At 49.3% G+C, this 22,448-nt stretch overlaps 1 protein-coding gene across 1 annotated transcript in view; it reads left to right on the top strand.

Annotated features, from left to right (window-relative positions):
* Nucleotides 1-22,448, top strand: part of XKR6 (XK related 6) — a 383,867-nt gene that overhangs the window by 345,077 nt on the left and 16,342 nt on the right. The window contains 1 exon segment of the mRNA XM_077769740.1: nt 13,818-14,014. Coding sequence (XP_077625866.1) covers nt 13,818-14,014 — 197 coding nt within the window.

Genomic DNA, 22,448 nt, shown 5'->3' with positions numbered 1-22,448 from the left:
TTGAAAGAGAGAGAGAGAGCAAGCATGGGTGAAGGAGGGCAGAGAGAGGGAGAGAGCATCCTAAGCAGGCCTCGTGTTGTCAGCACAGAGCCGAATGTGGGGCTTGATTCCACAAACTGCAAGACCGTGATTTGAGCTAAAATCAAGAGCTGGATGCTCAACCAACTGAGCCACCAAGGCACCCCAAGGTGTTTCAATATTTTTAATCTAGTTTCTTGCAAGGTCTCAGAAAAGTAGCTGGGGCCTCTCTGTGCTGATGGGGAGACAGGGCAGGGTGGTATGGGGCAGTTGTCACCCATGCTATGCTCTTCTGAGCCCTGGGATGTTGAAGGATGCTTAGGCTACCAGGACATATCCAAGGGGACTGGTAGATAACACCCAGTGACTCCACCTCCCTTCCCTGAAGCCTCCTGGTGCTTTCCCCTGCTATTTCCCCTGGGTCCTGGCAAAGAAATGCTATTTCATGCCTGCCTTCCCAGATGTATGCCCTGCGCCCGCCACCATTGCTCAGCTGATGTCAGGGACATTGGAGAGAAGGGCTAAAAATAGCTCTGATTTGATGCGCAGCTCTCAGGGGTGAGCTGGCAGCTAGCCCCTCCACCTTTCCTCTACACTGAAGGCATTTCAGTTGGAGTGTGTGTATGGGGGGTGTCAGTAGTGGGGAGGGGGGCAGAGGCTTCTAGGGCCAGCTGGCTAGAGTCTGTGGTCATACTCAGAGAGAGCCTGTGGCTCACAGCTGTGGCTGTGTGGGCACACACATTCCTCTGTGCCAGACTTAAGGGCCCCTCAAGCCACGTGAACCTGGCATTTCAAGTGGTTTTGAGGGAAGCTGCAGGTAGACTTGTGCATGGACACATGTGTATGCATTTGTGGGTGTTGGGTGCGCTGTGCTGTGCCTGTGATAAATTGCTGGGGCCGAGAGGGCCCCTGGCTGGTGCAGCTGTGATCCTCCATGAGCTGGGAGTGTCTGATTATCTGACAGCCCCAACATATTTGCTTCTACCTTCCTCAGCTGTCCAGAGAGGGGCAGAAAACCTGTCTCATTGCAGCATTATCCTGCCATGCTGGTGGCTAAGTTTTCTCTTCTGCACAGCCCAAATCTTTCCTGCTTTTTCATTGAGCTCCTGGCCCCATTCCGACCATCTACCTTGGGGAACATGCATTTCATGTCTTTGAAGCTAGGGTTGCAGGCATTTCCTGGCCAAATAAGACCAGTTTTGCATTAAAGCAGGGAGTGCATCTACCTTAGCACCTTTGCTCGATGTTCGCCATGATGAGCCAGGGCTGATGGGTATACAGATGCCTGTCCTGGGGGTTCAAATATAGCTGGGAGGCATCTCTGTCTGTAAGTGACTTTGCCACAGTGTGGGCTGTGAGCAGAGCTATGGTAGTGGAGGCAAGGAGCCACCAGGAGTGGAAAACAGACTCAAATAAACAGAGGCTTGAATTTGGGTTTCTAATTTGGCATACTGTTTGATGCCTCTGAGCCTCAGTTTCCTGATCTGTAAAATGGGGCTAATAGATGATCTAATATATGGGGTTGTTGAAAGGATTATGGGGATGGAATGAAAGAAAGATAACAAATAGGAAGATAGAGTGTACCAGGTTAGAAGCAGCCTGTCTGGACTCCAGCTACCTGGTGTGGATCCCAGTAGCTATGTCCTGGTCTTTGTCTTGCTTCACTTTCTTCACTGTAGACAATGTTAATGTTTTTGTGTCAAATGACTTAATACATGTACAGTTCTTACATTGTGCCCGGCATGCAGGGGAAACCCAATAAATGGGAGCTATTACTTTACTGGAGACTCAGTATAATGGGAGGATGTGGAAGAAAGTCATTTGACCCTGACATGGAGTAAGGCATGTGGTGGCAGGGCCCTCCTGCTCCAACCTGTGGGCTGTGGACTCTGTGGGAAGGAACAGAGAGCCACACCTTGCTGGCTCTCCAGGTGGTGGGGAACGGCATAAACAAAGACATAGAGACAGACACACACACCAGGAGGGTCTAGGGGTAGAGAGCCATTAGATGCAGGCGGGGGGAGGGGGGGCGGGGAGCAGGTGCAGGGGAGAGGTAGGGGAGGCAAGAGACTGAATCCCTGGATGCAGAGCCAATGAGGAGCCACCCAGGCGACTACACCTAGGTCAGCTTCGATCTCCTCATCCGTGAAATGGGAATGGTGATAGTGATAACCAGAGGCTTGCCGACTGTTCCCCCATCCTGTCCGCTGATGTCCCTCAGATAGGTGAATGAGCTGGAAGAACTTGGAAGGACTTTAGCTCTGTCCCGCTGCCTGCTGTTTGCTCCAGGACCCCAGGGAACAACCGCAGGGGTTCCTGCCAGGCATGGAGTCAAATGCATGCAGGCAGCAGCACAGCTTCTATGCCATTGTGGCCTCAGAACTCCCCAGTCAGTACTTTCCTGAGTAGACCTGGTGACCCAGCTCAGCAACTCTCAGCAGGTGACAAGCCCCAGACAGGTGAGGTCTCCACACAAGCCCCCTGAAGGCTCCCCCACCCCTCCTTTGGCGCATCCTCTCTTTCAGCCACTGCATGGCTACTGGCCCTAGATCCCACCTATCCTGGGATGTGTGGTCAGAAATGGGGAGGACACCTGGGAGGTAGTGCTTCCACCCCCGGAAGGATGGACCAGATGAGAATGCAGATCTTACAGTGTCACAGCAGCTCTTAACACCTCGACTGCTACCATGACAAGTCAGGGTTCCCAAATCAACCAGGTGGAGTTGGAGGAAACTTGGAATACGTGTGAACGGGGCTTAGAGGGGTACTTTGCAAGTTCAGATAGCAGTGAGCCCCTGGGGGCTTTGGTAGCAGCTAGCCCAGCTTTGTCCTTGATACTGGGGGCAGTATGTCATTGAATTTGCAAACTTCTCATCTGACTACTATTGCAGTGTCCCTGTTTCGGAGCTGGTTCACAGCCACTGAAGACAGCTCTGTGCTTTGATGTGGGTTTGGCTTTGCCTCTGTCCTCTGTGTCTGCTGGCCCATTCACTAGGAGACTGTGATGACAGTTAGTGGCCAGGAGCAGGAAGGACTGGGGGGGCAGGAAGGGAGGCACAGGTGGGAGAGCACCCCTCTGCGATCCAGGATTGGCTGTGACACAGGGATGCCATTATGTGCCTACAGGTGTCTGTCCAGCTGGGGCTTAGACCTGTGAGGCATGTACATTATGTGGTAGTTTGTACATGTGTATCTCTGTGCGGTGCAGGGCATGGTGCATCTATGTAGTGTGGCTGTGTGGGTGTATGAATTTCATGTGTAGTTAGCATGTACATGCTGGGGAAGTTTCTGTGCCAAGTGTGAGTACGCATGCGTGTCTATGTGTGGTTCTGGTGTGGAGTGGGTTCTTGGGGATGGTGTGCATATGAAAGCAGTTGCTTACATGTGTGTGTGTATGTGTGATGTGTGCATGTGTGTGTGTGTGTGTGAGAGAGAGAGAACATGTGCCACACCCACCTAGGGTAAGAGTGAAGGTACCTCATGGTGATCCTGGAGGCATGGTTTCTTGTATTTAAACGCAACAAAAATCTAAAGACATTTTTAAAAAATAGCGAAGAGCTGTTCAGGTGAATGACTATATTATTAGTTTTAGAGAAAAAGTGTGTCTTGAGTTCAAGGTCAGCTTCCTGGAGTCTTTCTGGAAAGAGCTGGAACACTTCTTGGCCATGGAGGGGTCAGAGTGTGGCCCCAGCTGTGGCCACCATGCAGACCTGGTTGCTGGTGGCTGAGCCACAGCCCAGGACAGGCTGCTTGGGGCTGAGGGCTGCTGTGGTGTTAGCCCAGACCCACCTCTGGGCTTCAGGGCCCTCCTGGGTGAGCTAAGATCCTGTTGGTTGGGGTGATCTTCAGACCATTGGCCTTTCCAGCCTCCACACCTCAAGGCGCACAGGAGCAACCCAGTAGCATGGCCACACAGACGGTGGGCTCTGAGGGCCAGAGGTGGGGACTCATGCACAGCCCTGCTCCCTCATTCAGTCAGCAGATGCTCTTGTCCCATGTGCTAGGTGCTGTGTCAGGGGCTGGGAACACAAGGGGTACAAAGCTAGGCTCTCTCCTGGGCTTAGGGTCCTGCAGGAGTGACGGTCTTTTTTTTAATTAATTAATTAAATTTTAAATTTACATCCAAGTTAGTTAGCATATAGTACAATAATGATTTCAGGAGTAGATTCCATTGATTCATCCCCTAGGGACAGGTCTTAACTACTACTCACACACATACCCTGCATCCCCATGGTCACTGCTACAAAGAAAGGTTCACAGGCTCTGAGGGCACACATGGCATCAGCAGACCCTGGCTGGTGACACCAGCAAGGTCCTTACTCAGCTTCCCCATCTCCAGAGGCTGGTAATGATGCATGCCTCCTACAGTGGGGGGAGGGGGTGTGGTTAAATGAGATGGTGCAGGTAGCATCTCGGGCCTGGTGCACACTGAGTGGCTGGTAAAGTTACTCTGACTTGTCGTGCTGTGTTATACTATCTTCTTTTCCTGCCTCCAAGCACCAACCCTGCAGATGATTCTGCAGTTTGGGACTTCCAGAGCAATTAATAGCCTTTAGGAATGAAGGGCTGAAACTATGTTGGGGGGAGCAAGGGTGAGTAGAGGGGTGTTTAGGGAGACGAGTGAGGTAAGAAGGGCCAGAAAAGCAGGATGTTGTGCAGCTGGGGTTGGGGGGAGGGATGCTGTAGGCAAGGAGGGCAGACACAGGGGAAGGGAGAGAGAGAAAAGGGCCTGGGGTGAGGGGCTCCCAGTATCATGAAGACAAGGAGGAATGGCCCCCTCCTGGGGCTCTTCCCTACTGAGGTCTGCCTCCCTGTTGGAGCCACTGGGTCTCTACTGTCCCCTCCCTTGGTGTCTGAGGAGCCTGGTCTGGTGGCCCAGCCCTGTGACCTCCTGGCAGCTTGGCAGCCAGGCACAGGCTGTGTCCTTGCACGACCTCAGCCTTGGCATTTCATTTGTACTGAGCCAATTGCATGCTGGTGCAGGGCCCAAGAGGACAGCCATTCCATTGCATGGAATCAACCGCATCCCTGTGCTGGCTGAAGGGAAGAAGTCACCCTTCCTGTGGCTTTGTTGGAGAGGATCAGGGACCCTGTGGTCCCCTACCAGCTGGGGATTTGCTGGCTGGGGATAGGTTCATCAGCTCACGGCCAAAGGGGAAAGTGTTATGGTCTCTGTGTATAAGTCCTGTATGTTCTGGGTAAGCGCTACTGCTGTCAACCAAGATGGACTCCTTGGGTGGGATGCCAGTGGCTGCTGAGCCCCTGGGAGCCCGATGGGGAGGGCAGGAGCTGTGCTGTGTGGTTTTGTTTTGGCTCTGCCACCAGATTGTGTCTGCAGATGCTTGTGAGGCAAGAAGCTCGGTACCCACTGCCACTCTCCACCCCCGCCCAGTAGAACCTGGCCAGCTCTCTCCACGGGAGCTTCCTCTGCACCTGCGGGCTGTAGGTGAAATGCAGGGTCTGCCATAGCCTCCACCTGGCATATGCCCAGCAGATTTCTAGTTGCCTCCTGGGGTCACAGCCCTTCCCTGACTGGTATGTGAGCCCTGGAGGAAGATCCTTATCACAGTGACACCAGCTGGCCCTGAGCCAGGAGGCTTGCACACAGAGGAGGAAGGCAGGCCTAGGGGTATTTGGTACTTGTAGTTGGAGCCCTGTCTGTGTGCCCGCAGGACCCTGCTTGCGTTTTACTTCCTGCTTCAGGATGCCTCCCCTCTTAGGCCCTTTCATCCTTTCCTAAGGGAAGCTTCAGGGACCGAGGCCAGATGGAGGCCTAGAGCACCATCTGAGGTGGCCATCTCTCCCTGGGTGGAATGTAAGATCTCACAGAACTGGGTTCCTGAAGAAGCCAGGTGCTAGGTTAGTTGTGAGAGCTCGGACGTGCTAACACCGCCCTGCCGGGGTCCACTACCTCAGCAGATGGTAAGGTCCTTGGCTTCCCCCCAGCAGCTCCCTCAGCAGCTCTTATGTCCCCAGGGCCTCTGTGGGCTGCAAGGCCAGCTCTGCCTTAAATCCTTATAGCCTCTACACACTTAGTCCCTACCCAGGCTCAGGGCAGCCCCTGGGGGTGAGTCCTTCCCCTGCTCCCCCCTCCACCATTGCTCCTCCTGCCCGGGTCTCCATCAGCAGAGTCTTGTCTCAGTGGCCAGGTGCTCAGGGCCAGCTCCAAGGAAGGTGAGGCAAGAAGTCTTATTGCTTCTCCTTTGCTTGAGTTCTTCCTGCCCTCCTTCTTGTGAGTAGGCAATTCTGAGAGTTCTGCACATATTCTGGAAACAAGTTCTCCCTCATCTTCATCAGATATGTGATTGGCAAATATTTTCTCCCTTTCCATAGCTCGTGTTTTTATTCTCCTAATGCCATTCACAGAGCAAACGCTTTTAATTTTGATGAAATCCAATGCATCGATTGTTTTCTCCTATGGCTCTTGTTTTTGCTGCCCTATCTAAGAGCTCTTTGCTAATGCAAGGTCACAAAGATTTTCTCTTGAAAGTTTTATAGTTTTACCTTTCAATCTCTGTTACATTTTAAATTAGTTTTTGCATGGGAAGGACTAATTGTGTCCACATCATTTGTTGAAAAGACTATTTCTCTCCGTTAAATTATCTTTGCACCTTCAAACAAAAATCAGTTTCCCATATATGTATGAGTCTGTTTCTGGACTTTCATCTGCTCCATTGATCCGTTTCTCTCTCCTTGCCAACAACACCCTGTCTTAATTACTGTAGCTTTATAGTAAGTTCCAAAATCTGGTACTATGAGTTCTTTAAATTTGTCCCCCCACCCCAAATTGTGTTGGCCCTCCTAGTTCCTTTACTTTTCCATATCAGTTTTAGAAATCTGCTTGTCTATATCTGCAAAAATCCCTGCTGGGATCTTTACTGAAATCATGCTAAATATATACATGAATTTGAAGAAAATTATCATTATGTCATCACTATATTGAGTCTTTCAACCCATGAACATAGTATGTTTCTCTATTATTTAGGTTTTCTTTAACTTATTTTTATTAGTGCTGTAACATCAGGATACAAACCTTGCATATTTTATTAGACTTATTTCTAAGCATTTCAATTTTTGGAGTTAACTTAAGTGATATATATATATAATATACACACACACCACCTTTTTTTTTTTTTTTAAGAGAGAGAGTGTGTGAGTAAGGGAGGAGAAGAGGGAGAGATTTGAAAGAGAATCTTAAGCAGGCTCCATGCCCAGTTGCAAAGCCCAACTCTTGGCTTGTTCCCATCACCCTGGGATCATGACATGAACCAAAATCCAAGATCAACCCACTGAGCCACCCAGGTGCTCCTAAGCAGTATATATATTTAAAATTTTAAAGTTCAATTTCTGATTGTTCACTAGTTGTCCATAGAAATATGTTGAATTTTTTATGTGCTGACCTTGTGTCATGAGACTTTGCTAAACTTCCTAATTAGTTCTGTGAGTTTTTTTGTATATTCCTTGGGATTTTCTATCTAGACCATAGTGTAATTTTCAAATAGGGACAACTTGACTTCCTTCATTGCAATCTGTATATACATTTCCTTTTTCTTGACTTATTGCACTGACTGGGATTTCCAGTGTGATGGTGAGTAGAAGTGATAAGAGTAGACATCACTGCCTTGCTCCTGATCTTTAGAGGAAAGAATTCAAATTGTATCATTTTGTGTGGTATTAACTGTGGGTTTTTGTGAGTGTCCATCTGTCAGGTTAAGGAAGTTCTCTTTTATTTCTAGTTTGTTGAGAATTTCTTCTTTTCATAAAATCATGAATTGATGTTGAATTTTGTCAAATGCCTTTTCTCTACATTAATTAATTAATGTGTATTTTGTCTTATTAATATCTTTGATTAAAGGGATTGATTTTTGCATATAGAAGCAGCCTTATATTTTCAAAATGAACCCAAGGCTATAGTGTACCATTCTTACTATATATTACTGAATTTGATTTGCTAATATTTTGTTGAGGATTTTTGCATCTGTGTTTATGAGGGGTGTTGTCTATAGTTTTATTTTTTACACAGTGTTTGTCTGGCTTTGATATCAGACTAATGCTGAACTCATAGAATGAATGGGAAAGTGTTCTTTCCTCTTGAATTTTTGGTAAAAAAAAAAAAGTGTAAAATTGGTGCTATTTCTACTTTAAATGTTTGATATACTTTATTTTTCTTAGAAAGGATTATCTAAGTTTCAGGCCCCACAAAACCATTTGGGGCTTTGAGGGTAGGTTGTTCTCTATAATCAGAGGTTTCAAAATACTAAGATTGTCACCAGAAGCAGCAGGTGACTGTAGACCCAGACAGCAAACCTGTTCAGCCTCCTGTCTCTTGTATAAATCACTTATTTCCAGATTTAGGCAGAGCTATAGCTAACTCCCAGGGAGGCAACATAGTTTGGGTAAGACCATCTTTGATTTGCCTGAACTGTGACTGGGTATGTGCCTTGGGGGAAATCACCCCACCTCTCTGAGACTCAGATGTGCCAATGGGAAAAAGAAGATAACGAAATTTTTTCCCTCAAAGGGCTGGTGTAAAGGTGAGAATGTGCTCAGAGTACTAGAAAGTTCTTCTGGAGGCAGATATGTGGGGCTTTGAACAATTCTGTGGTTTACAAAGAGGAAGAGACAGGGCTGGGAGACAAATAAGCAGAGTGCACTGAAGGAAGGACAGGAGTGTAACCCCCTGGGGGATAGGAACGGCTGCCCACTGAGCCATCTGGTCTCCCAGGTAGCCTCACACACAGTCGAGGCTTCTGTGACCTTCCAAGGGGGCATGATTGCATGCATTTACTTATGCAACATATCCTGGAGTTTGAAAGATGTGGAAACTGAGTCCCAAAGAGGTTAGGGGATGTTCCCCAAGGTAACACAGCCAGTGAAAGAATGGGAAGAGAGCCCAGGTGGTTTGCTTTTCCACTGTAGCGAGGGGAGTGAGCTGGACTAAGTTCAGAAGGAAAGAGGCAAACAGTGTGTCTCTGATCAGCACGTGGGTGGGAGCTAACAGCACTGGCCCTGGAGCCAGACTGATGGCTTGATGCCCTGCTCAACCACTTACCCAGCCAGGTAAACTGAAGAACATAACCTTACTGCTGCAGTTTGCCATCTGTAAAATGAGGCTCATATTGTATCTACCTCATTAGGTTGTTGCGAGGATTACATGAATGGGTACAAAATGCTCAGAACAGTGCCTGCCACATGAGTGCCACACATATTAGGTATTATTATTTATAAAGATCAGGCTCTCTGCAGCTACTCAGTTAAGGAAAAATAAAGTTGTGAAAAGGTTGCTGGAAGCTTGAGGTCCTCCAGTCTGCCTTCTGCGGGGGTGAAGAGCACAGGCCTCACCTAGGGAGTGACTTGTCCAAGGCCGCGCAGCTCCTGCAGACTCTAGACCAAGTCCAGCTTCCTAAGCCCTTTCTCTATGCTGACACGCCGCCTCCCTGCTTTTAGACCCAAGCATTTCATGATCCGATGTTCTTAGGAGAGAGATGGCACGACAGGTGCCATCAAAAAGGTGGAAGCAAATCTAGGAAGAGATTTGGATGTCTTCTATCCTGAGCTAATGTCCAAGGGATGGTGAGCTTTCAGAACCTGCCAGGGAAGTGATGGGGGGGTGGGGGGGCGGGGAGATGAGGGTATGGAGAAGCAGCAGACCTCCTTGTGGGAACTCAACACATCTGGCCCTGTCCTGGGCTTCGCCTGGGCCACCTGCACCCCAATATTACTGCATGGAAGGGTGCAGGCCTTAGGAGGCTGCCTGCTGGGGATGAGATCACCTCGTGGAGTAGCGTTTCTCTGTTGCTTAGGGTCTGGCACCACCTTGTGGCCACAAGTCAAAGTTGTCTTTGTGCAGGGGCTGGAGGCTTAGCAGAGGGAACGACCTGGACGGCCCCAGAGGTCACCTAGACCCACTCTAGTTTTTGCACATACCCTCAGTTGCCTCCTGGGGACCCAGAGACTCAAGGACAGAGGAGAAGGGTAGAGGGTCCAGAGGGTGGAATAGGTAGAGGGCCCTTTATTGGGAAATCCTGAACTGGATTCTGTGATGCAGCTCCCATTTACAGGGGGTGAGGCTGTGTGAGTTGGTGTCTCAGGACTCATGATTTCCAGATTTGGTTTTGGACTTCATCCTGGTGCACTCAGGCTGCCAGCATCTGTTTGCTCATCAGCACAGTGGGAGAGGCTCTGGCTTTGCTCACTCCCACCCTTGTTTCTTCCCATCCCTTGCGATGCTCTCACAGAAGAAATTCAAGACTGGTGTCTCTGGCAGACATTCTAGCAGAGTCAGCATGTTCTGGGCTCATTGCCTTCCATTTCCATGGGCATGATGGGCACAGGGGCCTGTGGCTTGGGGAAAATGGAGTCGGGGGGACACATCAAGTGCACCTTTTGCTGTGGCAGGGCAGGACCTAGGTGGATCTGAGTGTTGGCCTGGGACCTGGATGACTAAGCTTGGCTCCTCCATATAATCATTCCTCCACCTTGTGAGGCTGAGAGAAGCAGAGTCTGTGGTCTGAGTGTACCCCTGAGGGAGTAAAATTTGTGATCTGGTCCCTGTGGGAGTCTGTGGCCTGTGGTATTGCGTGTTACAGCTGCCACGTGTGGGTAGAGGTCAGATTTGGTAGAGCTCAGGCCACATCTGACCTGTGAGACCCAAGGCACCAAGGCTTCCCTGGGCACATGGCTGTTCTGGGTGCTATGTGGGGCTTCTGGACTCACAGCTCCGACCTTAACCAGTGCACCTTTGTCTTCCACTGCTCTGCCTTCCTGGGCCACCGTCAGATCTGACCAATTTGACTCTTCTCTCCACCCTTGATGCTCCTCAACCCCTCCAGACTACTTGTGACCATATCTCTTTACAGCGAGCCCTCCCCTGCCCCAATTTTTTTTCCCATGATTTTTCCCCGTTGGTCGTCTCCTTCAGGCCCAAAATTGTGACACTGCTTTCCTCTCCTTTCTCTCTTTCTCTTTGCATTCCTTGACACATCTCTCTCTTTCTTTCTCTCTTTCTGTATTTCTTCTCTTGTGTATATGTTTCTGTCTGTCTCTGTATCTCTCTGTGTCTCTCTGTCTTGCTCTGTGTCTCTTTGCCTCTGTATCTCTCTCTGTGTGTCTCCCTGTCTCATTCCCTGTCTCTTTGTCTCTCTCAGTGACCCTGTAACTTTACAACAACGTCCCTGCCTTTTTCCAAGCCTCACACCTCGTCCCTTGATTTTGGGAAAATGACTCATGGGTCATACCACAGATAGTAAGTGCCAGAACCTGTAACGGAACCAAAATTCAATGCTTCATTTCACTCGAGAGGCTCAGTTTTTCTCCTGAGGTAAATGACAATAACCAGACCTGCCCCATGAGGCACGGCAGAGGGACACCAGCAGATGGCTGGCCGGGTGCACCTGCCCTTCCCCCTTCCCCCAGAGCCTTCCTGCCCTCGGTCTTTACCTCCAGGCTTCCCCACTTTAGTCTTCAGCAGGACTGTTGCTCTGCTCACTGTGGGGAGTGCATCTGGAGGGAAATAAGGTGTCCATCTCAGCTTCCCAGGGTGGGTCTCTTCAGACGTACCGTCACCCAAAGGCTCTTAGGAATCAGAGAGGCAGACACACTATGACTCACCTGGTATGAGATGGGTACTCCTTGTTGCCAGGGTGTTTGTTGTAGGTCACACCAATGGTTCACTGGGGGTGCTTTGTGTCCCAATGCACAGGCTAGGGGACCCTGGAACCTTTGTTCATTGAGGGGTCTAGTACATGGTTAATGCTCAGGAGGGAGACCCACCATTTTATAATTGGAGAGGAGCATCACTTTACAGTTTTAAACTATTTTATAAATGAATGCTGTCGCATCTTTGCTTCTAAAATGTGAGCTTCTGTAACGTGGGTACAAGGTCTTGTGCAGTGCCACACTCCTTCCATTGCTCCGGGGAAATACAGAACCCCTCTTAGTGACTGGCTTTATGAAGCTCTTCATGAATTTGCTGCAAATATGGTCATGGTATCTGCTTTCATAGTATTGTGACAGTGTTGTCCCACCAGGACCCCTCAGCCTTGCAGGACAGGAGTCTTCCTTCTACATCCATAGGCACTGAGGCGATGCTGTGAACAATACGCAAGCTCCCGTGCTCCAGGAGAGACAGAAAAGGCACGAGAAAGGAGTCGGAGAGAGTGGGAGGTGGGCTGGAAGGGCAGGCAGGGTTTCGTGAGCCATGCAAGGTTTTGGATCTTATTCTAAGCATTATGGGAAGCTGTGGGAGGGTTGGAAGAAGCGTGGGGATGACATGATTGCATTTATGATTTTTAAAAAGCACCTTGGCTGCCATGTGAAGAAACGGTTGTTCTGGGGCAAGAGTGGACCCAAGGAGACCAGTTAGGGAGCTTCTGCTTCGACTCAGGCAAAGGGGTAACGGCAGAGACCAGGCTGGGGGTGGTGATAGGGACAGAAAGAAGGGACTGCCTGGTAGGTAGCCCCAAGTAAGTACCTGACAGTGCTTGAAGACAGTGAGGACTACAGAGTGTGTCAACCATGCTCTCTCGACCCCTCTGATTCAGGCTTGTGTTTTAGAGGGCACAGTGATATACATTCCTAGGGGACAGTCAGGTCACACATGTGCTTCTGTCCTGTTGGCTGTGGCCCTTGGTTTATGGTTCATGTTCTTGACCCTAACTGGGCCCACAAAGCCGTGCTTCCTGAACCTCACTCTCGCCCTGGCCCCACTGGCCTCTCTGGCCCAGGTTCAACCTCAGAGACCGCTGGCTGACTTAGATGTATCTCTAATCCTCCTCTTGACTGTGGTTTAGAGATGGCTTCTTAAAGTTCGGGTATAAGCGAGGCACGGGGGACACAAGATGTATGCCCACCACACATATTATCTCCCTGATCTCTCCACCAGCCCTGAGATGCTATGATTCTTTTCCCCATGTTAGAGAAGGGTAACAAGGACACAAAGTTGGAGTAATTAGTCCAAGATCCCACAATTAACAAATGACAGAGTCCACATTTGAATCCAGAGCTCATGCCTTCCTCCTACACGACTTTCTTTGCCGATGGAGCAGGGTCAGTACATCAGAGTGACTGTGTCCTATGTCACCCGTGGACAAAGGCTCCATTGCAGCCTCTGTGGCTCCCTACTGTCTAGCTTAAGCTTTGGTGTCCGGCAGTCTGGGGACAGCTTCTGTTTGGTCTGCCATCCAGCTATGGGAGCTATACAAGTGTGGTGCAGGGGTTCCCTGTGTGTCTTACATGGGAATTACATCTGCCTGTCACCTGGGACCCCGGCACCATGCGACCAACCAGCCAGTGGTACTTAATAGGAGCCTCACAATGCTAACTCCCTTCCTTTACTCCCCCAGATAGGGGACAGGGCTGTGCAGTAGAGGTGAATGTTGGAGTCTGCTGGAATGTTCCTCCTTGGGTCCTGGACGTGACAAAGGTCATGCGTCTTCTGAACTCACCTGTGATGCTTCACTGGCCAGCCGTGAGATCATCTGGTCCAGCTCTTTCATTTCTCTCTCTCTCTCTGTCTCTCTCTCTCTCTTTTTTTAGATGAGCAAACCAAAACCAGCAAGGGGAGAACTTGCTTAAGGCCCCTTCCTTGGCTTGCCCCATCCACCCCCAATTCCTTTATCCCAAAGCCTTAGCACCCTGTCTGTGGCCTGGAAAAAACCCTGGTCCAAGCATATGGAAAACCTCAGAGCAAAGGAGGGGACATCAGCACAGGCAGGCCTTGGTTTTGGGCAGTGGCATGACCCTTCCACATTCCCTGCCCCCACCCACCCTCTCTGTGTTCTGTCCTATTCTCTCGGCAGGTATATCCGCACCATGTACCTGGGGATTCAGAGCCAGCGGCAGAAGGAACACCAGCGACGCTTCTACTGGGCTATGATGTATGAATATGCAGACGTCAACATGTTGCGCCTCCTTGAGACCTTCCTGGAGAGCGCCCCCCAACTGGTGCTACAGCTCTGCATAATGATCCAGAAGAACAGCGCCGAGACGCTGCCCTGTGAGTGTCCCACACCCACCCCCCTGGTGACTGCCGCCTGCACACTCAGTGCCCGGCACGTCCTGTGGACATTGCCCGTCCTGATCCCTGAGTCCCCATAATGCCCTGGCACCTGTGTGATGCTGACCCAGCCCACACCAAGAGCATGCAAGCGGCACAGATGTTCCCCATACACCCAAGTGCCTGCTGCTGTACCTGCTCATGACTGTTATGTTCCTTCCCATAAACAGAGCAGAGCCAGGAGCTCAAGTGTCCCCAAGAGCAGCAGAACGGAGGGTTCTGGGTCTCCCCATCTGGGGGTAGTGCCCCCTTTTATTTGGTGCTGGCCTGAGCTGAAGGGTTTGCATATACACAAGATGAGGGAGATAGCATGTGACAGAAGACTAAATCACAATAGACAACACCAGCAGCCTTAGACACTTTTAAGCTGTGGTGCTATTGTTTCAAATCAAAGTTCATGTAGCAACCATATTTTAAAACATGCTCAAATAGCTCTGCTCTAGTTAGATGGGGATGGGGGAATCCAGATCCAGGCACACCCCACCCACTGACCCCATCCCCCTTATGCCCACTGTGGCCCCAGATGGTCTCCAAGGAGCCCCAGAAGCCCCCAGAGCCCAGTGGGACAGTACTGGTCCGTATTAACAATGGGAAGTCTCTAGGCATCTCCTGGTTGCCTGAGAAGCCCTTCTGAGGTTAGACTTTGTTGGCCAAGCCAGAGTCTCACACCAGGTCATTGATGGTCAGACAGACTGCAAGCAGCATGGTTGTGTCTCAGAGCATGTTTCAAGGGGACTGTAGTGGCAGCAGGTCTAGGAGGAGGAGGGACCAACGATCACATCATGTGGGGGGCCCTGGGAATGTCTAGTTTGAGGAAGACTTGGGATGCATGAATCCCAACATTTGAAGGAATGTCACGGGGATGAATGGCCATCCCAAAAGGATGGAGGGAACTATAGGGAGAGTGTTATTGGTGCAACATGTGGCAGATATCTCAAATAGCAGGAGCCATTGGAAAGAATGTCTCAGCAGGTAGTGAGTTTTCTGACACTAGGCATATTCAAGCAGAAATGTTGTTGAGGAGACTCAGACAAGAGGTTCCTGACCCCAGAGGGTGTGTGCTTGTATGACCTGGGGTAGCAGGACAGCTGAGAGAGAGGGCTCTGCTCTCCATGTCCCACCTCTCCCTGGCCAGTGGGTTCTTACGTCTGGGTTCCACAGGTCTTCTAGGTGCTACAATGCACCCACAGTGCCACCATGTTCATGAATATCTGCAGGGCACTCTCTACTGGAAACCTCACCCCCTCCAGCCTTGCACCTTGTGGTCTGTCAAGAGCAGCTAGGCTCTGGCCAGCCCTTTGCAATGTCCATCCCCCTGGACATTATGCAGAAAAGGAGTTTATTCTTCCAAGGCCAGACAGAGAACATTGAGCTGTTCAGGCTTGTGAACTCATTCCTGACATTAAGAGCCCAAAGACCTACTTCTGGGTCCAACTGCACTGCCAACAGACGCCTCCAACCCTGTGGGAGCTTGACTCCCCAGTGAAGCCTCCTGCCCACCCCCAAGCAGCACAGCCCCAGCTGGACGTGCCTCCTCTGGAGGGAAAGAGGCTTCAGGGAAGATCCCTCTGTCCCAGAGAGCACTGGCTGTAGTCCTGCGAACCTCTCTCAGAGGCAAGGAGAAGGGTGGATGTGGGAAACTTTGGGGGGCAGGGCCCACTGTTAGGAGGAGGCACCACCCAGCCCCTGGGCATCAGCTGCTTGGACCCGGGGTCCAGTGGAGTTTGTAGCACCAGTGACCTGTCCTGGAGAAGAGCTGGAAGGAGCTAAATAAATGTCTAGCTCCACTGGGGCATCTGGACACTGAGCAGGAAGCCACAGTGAGGAAGGCAGGGCTGACAGTCCGTCTGGCCTTTCCCTTGTCTTTTGGATAGACTCCCATTTACATGCACACACACTGCCATTGGCATGGAAAAGCTAGGAAACATGGAGACCTAGTCTTCAGGGTGTCTGCAGAGCCAGGCCATCTGCTTGGGCAATGATCTGGTGTGACTGCCCACGCCGAGGCCCCGGGAGCCCCTGCTTCTCTGGACCTTGGAGAAAAGTGTGCATCATTTGGAGAGTGCCATTTGTTTCAGGACCAAGAGAACCAGTCAGGGGTTGGTTCTGGAAGAACACCAGTGTCACAGGGTCTGATACGCACAGTCTTGCTCTGCAAGCCTTGAGGGAGCCCTCATGGGACCCTGGGGATGGGCTGAGGTGTCCAGTGATAGTCACAGTGACTCTGCCTGCTCTCTGGAGCCTCCACACCCAGACTGCCCTCAGATTCATGGGCTATAACTCCCCAGATCAGGGCAAAGTGCTCCAGGAGGTAGATTTTCTGGGGGGCTGGAGAAGGCCTCTTTCTCTCCCATCCAAGTCCTTTTTCCAACCCTGTTGCTGTCTGAGACCCCCATCTAAACCGTCCTTTGCTGTTTCAGTTTTAGATCTCCTCCCAACTGCCCAGAATCACCAGGGCAGCCAAGTTATCCTTCTTGCACCCTTGGCCACATCCAGGCACCCCAAATAGTTAGGACAGGTGGCAGGGTGATGGCGGGGGGTGAGCTCCTGATAGGACATTCATCCCAGTCCAGGATCCTGACACCACTTATACCCTGCTTGACTTTGGACCTTGCCCTTCACCTTATCAAGGACTCCTTTTCTGTTTGTATAATGAAGGAGATGACAGTACTACCTAATATTTAGGGAGGATGCAATAATGTAATGCATGTAGATCACTTTGTAAACTGTCAAGCTCTAAGGGCACCCAATGGTGTTTGTTTGTCACTTCCAGAGCCTGGTGGTGAGTGGCGTGGGTGAGATCCTAGGAAGATCCCCACCCCCACCCCTTTTGGGTCATCCCTGTCCCAGCCTCCTTGTTGAGACTCTCCTTTCTATGATAGTTGCTCATATTGTAAACAGAGAGAAGCTGAAGGTGAAATCCCTGGAGAAGAAACTCAAGTGGCAGCAGATGTTGCTCCCTAAGAGTCCTCTTGATGTGGGGCCAAGTCTGTGAAGGCCAAGGGGCTGCTCCGGTGTGCTGCTGCGAGCAGGGACCTTGGGAGAGGAGCTGGAGTGACGAGGGTTGGGCTGCTGTGGAGCTTTTGCCCTAGGGAAGCTCCTCCCTGGCTCTTTCTCCCACACACCCCTCTTTTAGAGCCAGGAGCTCCCTCAGAGGTTGGGCAAGCATTCCCCCACATTTGTTTGGTGTGTGGAATAGGTGTTTCTCCAAACAAGTTTTCATGGTTAAATACATTTAGGCACTGCTGGGCTAAACACAGGTCAGTGGCAATCTTTGCTGCTGGAATGTGATTTCCCAAGGCAAGGATGGGGTCTGCAGCATTAGCTGGATAGGTGAAAAGGAAGGAAACCTGCTCTCACTGAGCACAGACTGCAGAGACTTGGCATTTGCCTCTTACTTAACTTGTAGAACGTCTGCTCATCACTGGACCATTTTGTTTGGAAATAGGTGCCTTCTCTTTTCCCATAAAAAAAAACTGTATGAAATGTTACACATATTAAAGAAAATCAGTTTAAATATTAGAAATGTGAGGAGGAGAAAGAAAGTCTGAGACCCTGGAAGGGGCATGGTGACTGGGATCTTCCAGCCATGTGACTGCTTGGAACATGGCAGCATAGAAAGATGTGGGTGACTCCCATTCTGATATTTGATAGCTGTTTGATTTTGGAGAGTCACTGAGCCTTTCTCTTCCTTAGCCTTCTTGTTTCTGAAATGGGAATAATATTAGTAGCTACCACAGAGAGTTGTTATGAACATTTGATGACATGGCCAATATCATGCCAGGTAAAACATCTGGACATTTTCTTGTTAGTGGTAGACTTTTTATTGTAGATACACTTTCTGAATTGGATGAGAAGCTATACTAGTGGGATCCATGGCTAATTGGCCTTGCTTTGGTGGCCTTTGATGACATACCTGTCCACTTATACTGTTAATACTAGTAAAAGGTTAGGAAGATCTCTGCCACTCCCATTTTATTTTTTTAATGTTTATTTTATTTTATTTTGAGAGAGAGAAAGGGGGGGAGTAGGAAGGGCAGAGAGAGAGGGAGAAAGAGAATCCCAAGCAGGCTCCACACTGTCAGCATGGAGCCTGGTGTGGGGCTTGAACTCCTGAACCGTGAGATCATGACCTGAGCTGAAACCAAGAGTCGAATGCTTAACCAACTGAGCCACCCAGGTGCCCCACCACTATCACTTTAATACATGAGTTTTCCATTGATCTTGCCAAATGCCAACCTTTCCCAATCTTTCCCATCTCTCCACCTTGTGGTCCTCACTTATCACTGGGCTAACCCTATGGTATTCGGCCTGCAAGATGCATTGTATCCAATGTCCTCATTAGACCAGATTCAAGTGACAAATATGGTAATAATAAACTATCATGCAAATATACTAGGGTCACTTGAGTGTCTCAGCAGGGTCTTCCTTAAATCTGTGTCTTGAAACTTTGATTAAAGATAAAGATAAAGATTATTCTAACATGTCATTTACACTGGTGGTGATGCTGGTAGTGTCTGCTGAAAGCTTTGCCAGTATTCTAGGTAGTGACAGGGTTTGGAAAGCAGTTGGCAGGGCAGGAAAAGTGAGACAGAGTGTCCATACCACAGTCCACCACTTACTGACTTTATGGCCTGGGGCAAATTCATTTCCTACCATGACCTCTTGATCGGTAAAGTGTGAATAGTAGCTGCCTTTGGGGTTGTTGTAAAGGTCTAATGAGCTGCACATACACTTCTACAGCACCTTGCTTGTCACGTGATGGGTGCTTGATACTGTCTGCCATTCAACAACTGCCACACTATGTGCTAAAGGGCAACAGGGAACAGAACAGACATGGTCCCTCTCCTCATGAATCTCCTATTTTTAACTGAGCAGACAGAACAAAAACAATGAGACCAATGACACATGTCAAGTGCTTTGAAGCAAACAAATCTGGTGCTGAGACCACAGATAAGGTGGTGAGGGGTAAAGAGAGCTTACTTTGGGCAGGAGTGTCAGGGAAATCCTCTCCAGGGAGCTGACATTCAGGCTGGGTATGAACAAAGAGAAGGAGCCAACTGTGGGAAGAACAGAAGCAGCCTTCCAGGCAGTCGGAAGAACATATGCAAAGGCTCTGAAATAGGAAAAGCCTGATTTGTTCTAGAAAGTGAAGGACCCAGCATAGCTGAGGTTGGTGGTAGGGGGCGGGGGTGGAACATGATGTCAGGGGACCATGGAGAAGAAGTCAGAGACCTGATCAGGCAAGGTCTGCAGGGCCCCCACAAGGAGCTTGAGTTGATGCCAAGTATGCTGGGAAGAGTTACATAGGAAAGCTCTAGGATTGGACCTGCATTTAAAGAAGATCACCTTGGGGCGCCTGGGTGGCTTAGTCGGTTGACCGTCCGACTTTCGCTTAGGTCATGATCTCGCGGTTCGTGGGTTCGGGCCTCGCGTCGGGCTCTGTGCTGACTGCCAGCTCAGAGCCTGGAGGCTGTTTCAGTCTGTGACTCCCTCTCTCTCTGACCCTGCCCTGCTCACGCTGTCTCTCTCTCTCTCTCCTAGAAATAAATAAAAACATTAAAAAAAAAAAAAAGAAGATCCCCTTTGCTGCTCTTCAGGGAGGAGAGCAAGAGCTGAGCTAAGAGATCCAGGGATGAAATCATGGGGTAGAGAGCATTTGGGAAATGATACCAAGTGCATGAATTTGAGGGCTGTTCTGAAGATTGAACTAATTAGACTTACTAGAACTGGCAGTGATAGACAGAAAGTTGGTAGTTTCTCATTGGATATGTATAGACAGAAGAGACCTTATGGGGGAACAGGTTTGGGTGACTGGATCAAGAATTAGTAGCTCTATCTCTTTTCCTTACTTCTAGGTTTTTCTGATTCTTCCATGTGAACATTGGCAGGGGGTCGGGGGTGGGCCCCTTGCACCCACATAATACCTGAGTCTGCCTTTTTTGGTTAAGTGCACACTGAGGAGTTATCCTATAAGTAGGGCTCTGCTGACCACTTTTTCCTGGCATCACACCACCACCCCTTGTCAGATACCTACCACAGGCCAGGTGCTGTGTTGGGAATGGGCTTGCAAAGACATCTGCCCTTCAGGAGTTTATGGTCTGGTGCAGCACATTTTAAATTCTGTGATAGGTGTATATACAGAGGAGGGATATATAGCTGTTTCTGGGAGCATGAGAGAGTAGGTACCATTTGATCTGGATCTTGATGGATGAAAAGGAGCTTGCCTGAAAGAGAATTTTGGGGTCTCTTATGGACAGGGAAACCATAGGCACCAAGAAATGGACACCTGGGAGAGCAAAGAATAGACATGGAGTGAGTGGTCCTGGGCACCTAGAGCATAGGGTGTATTGCAGCAAGTGTGGGGATAGATTGTGGTAGTGATGAGGATGATGCTAGCAATGCCGGTTAAGACTTTTGGGGCACTCCACTGTGTGCCAGAGACTAGTTAAAGAGGTTTACATGTGTTAACCCATTAAAGTCCCCTGGCAACCCAATGGTGGATACTTTTGATTGCTCCCATTTTGTAAGTGATGATACTGAGGCCCAGAGACTTTAAGTAACAGCACGAGGCAACCACAAGGCTGTAAGCAATAGAGCTGGATCTTTACCTAGGTAGTTGGGCTCCAATAGCAAGGACTGCTGTGTCTGAGTCTTGAAGAGACAGGCTTAACGTGGGTTCTTGGGGAAGCAGTTACTGATGCAGGGAGGGAGCAGAGGCTGATATGCACTGTGGACCCATCAGCTCCATTTTGTATGTGTGTGTGCGTTTATGTACCTTAGATGCAATTATACTGACAAGGGCAGAAGATGCTACTGCTGCTTCTTGCCCCTGAAATTTCTGCTCAGGGGTTAGCTTTTTGAAAGTGTTCTCAATTTGCCAGAGCATTTTGTGTATGCCTTCTCTACTAGGCATGCAGGGTGAAGACTTGCTGTCTTACCATGGAGCTAAGCTTGGCCTGATCAAGGGGTGAGGGAATGGGTCCAAGATCTCAAGTGGTTGAGATGGTAGCATGGCATCTATAGAATGTAGTTCAAATACCAAGCCTCAGCCGGGTAGGTTTTCCTACCCCCCACCTAACCATCAATAACCATGGTATCTAGGCCCAGAGTTATATAAAAACAAACATCTTTCCTAAGACAAGGAAGTATGAGAAAATATATATTAAACCCTGTCTTTAGACCCTGGTTTTCTTTTAAACAAATGCTGAGTTCTGAGATCCAATTAGGGCCTTTTCTTTCTGTTTCTTTGGTGTTAACCTCCATAATAGTCTTCTTTCTTAACTTCCCTGCTGGCTTCTCTTACATCAAAGCCCTTCTAGTGACTTGTACTTTAGCTTCTCACTTACTTCTTTTTCTAGCAAGAGCCCTGACTGCATCTCAGAGATTCACAAAGGCAAGTGTTCATTCCTGTTTCTCTGCTTCTTTTGAGCTAAACTGTCTTGGGCATTTGTCTGCAGCTGCTAGTTCCTAAAACACTTCCTCCTTTCCTGAGTGAGGAAGAAATGCACCCCAGAGGAAACTTGTCCAGCATCAATCTCACTGATCAACTTTCCTTTCCATGTGAGGGACCAAGCTACCTGGTTTGAGCTTTCAGGTGAAGGGAAATCCCAGAGGGCTGCTTCTTAGCTGTCAGATGGCTTAAATAGCCCACCCCTCCGTCTTCCTCCCACAATGGAAAACTTCCATGTCCCTCTTCGTGGTAGGTTTCTTTTCACTTATTTGAAAAAATGCATTTCAGTCCCATTTGTATGGACATTAGCTGTCACTTTCTATGCCTGGGACACAAAAGTTAATTCCTTGATCATTTAGGATTCTGGTTAAAATTAGGTGAGCCTGCCACCCAAAAAGTGATGGTAATCTGATTGTGTGGCCTGAAGGTGATAGATCTACACCAGAGCTATGAATTTCCCACTCTGTTTTCTCATTACCAAGAAGTAAAACTGGCTGTTAAAACAACCAGCCCACTGCATCAAACAAATTGGATAATGAATTGCCTTGCCCAGAGCCATAGGGACCTTCCATGCCCCTCATTGCTTACCAGAGGATAGGGCCCCTCACCCTAGCTCATTCCTGTGCTGAGTTGGAGTCCAGGGTTTCAGACCAAGTTGGTACAGAGGTCTTCCAGCCTTTGATGGCAATTTCTAGGCCTCTTATCTCATGTCCGTGTCTTAACCAGGAGCATATAAAGAAAGGAAAAGATGTACAATAGCCCCTGTTGACTCCCATCTCCTGGCTGTCTTGTATCCTCACCTATAACTGAAATTAAGAGAGTCACACAGGTATGACTGCCTTCTCCAGCCAGAACCCAAACTTGGTCTCTCCCAGTTCCCCCACAACGGCCTCTCTCCAGCTGTTTCCTGTGTTCCTTTTG

This window comes from Crocuta crocuta, unplaced genomic scaffold (assembly GCF_008692635.1).
Source record: "Crocuta crocuta isolate KB4526 unplaced genomic scaffold, BGI_CrCroc_1.0 scaffold551, whole genome shotgun sequence".
NCBI lineage: Eukaryota > Metazoa > Chordata > Mammalia > Carnivora > Hyaenidae > Crocuta > Crocuta crocuta.
Note: the sequence above shows the minus strand (reverse complement) of the source record. Positions and strands in the feature narration are given on the sequence as shown.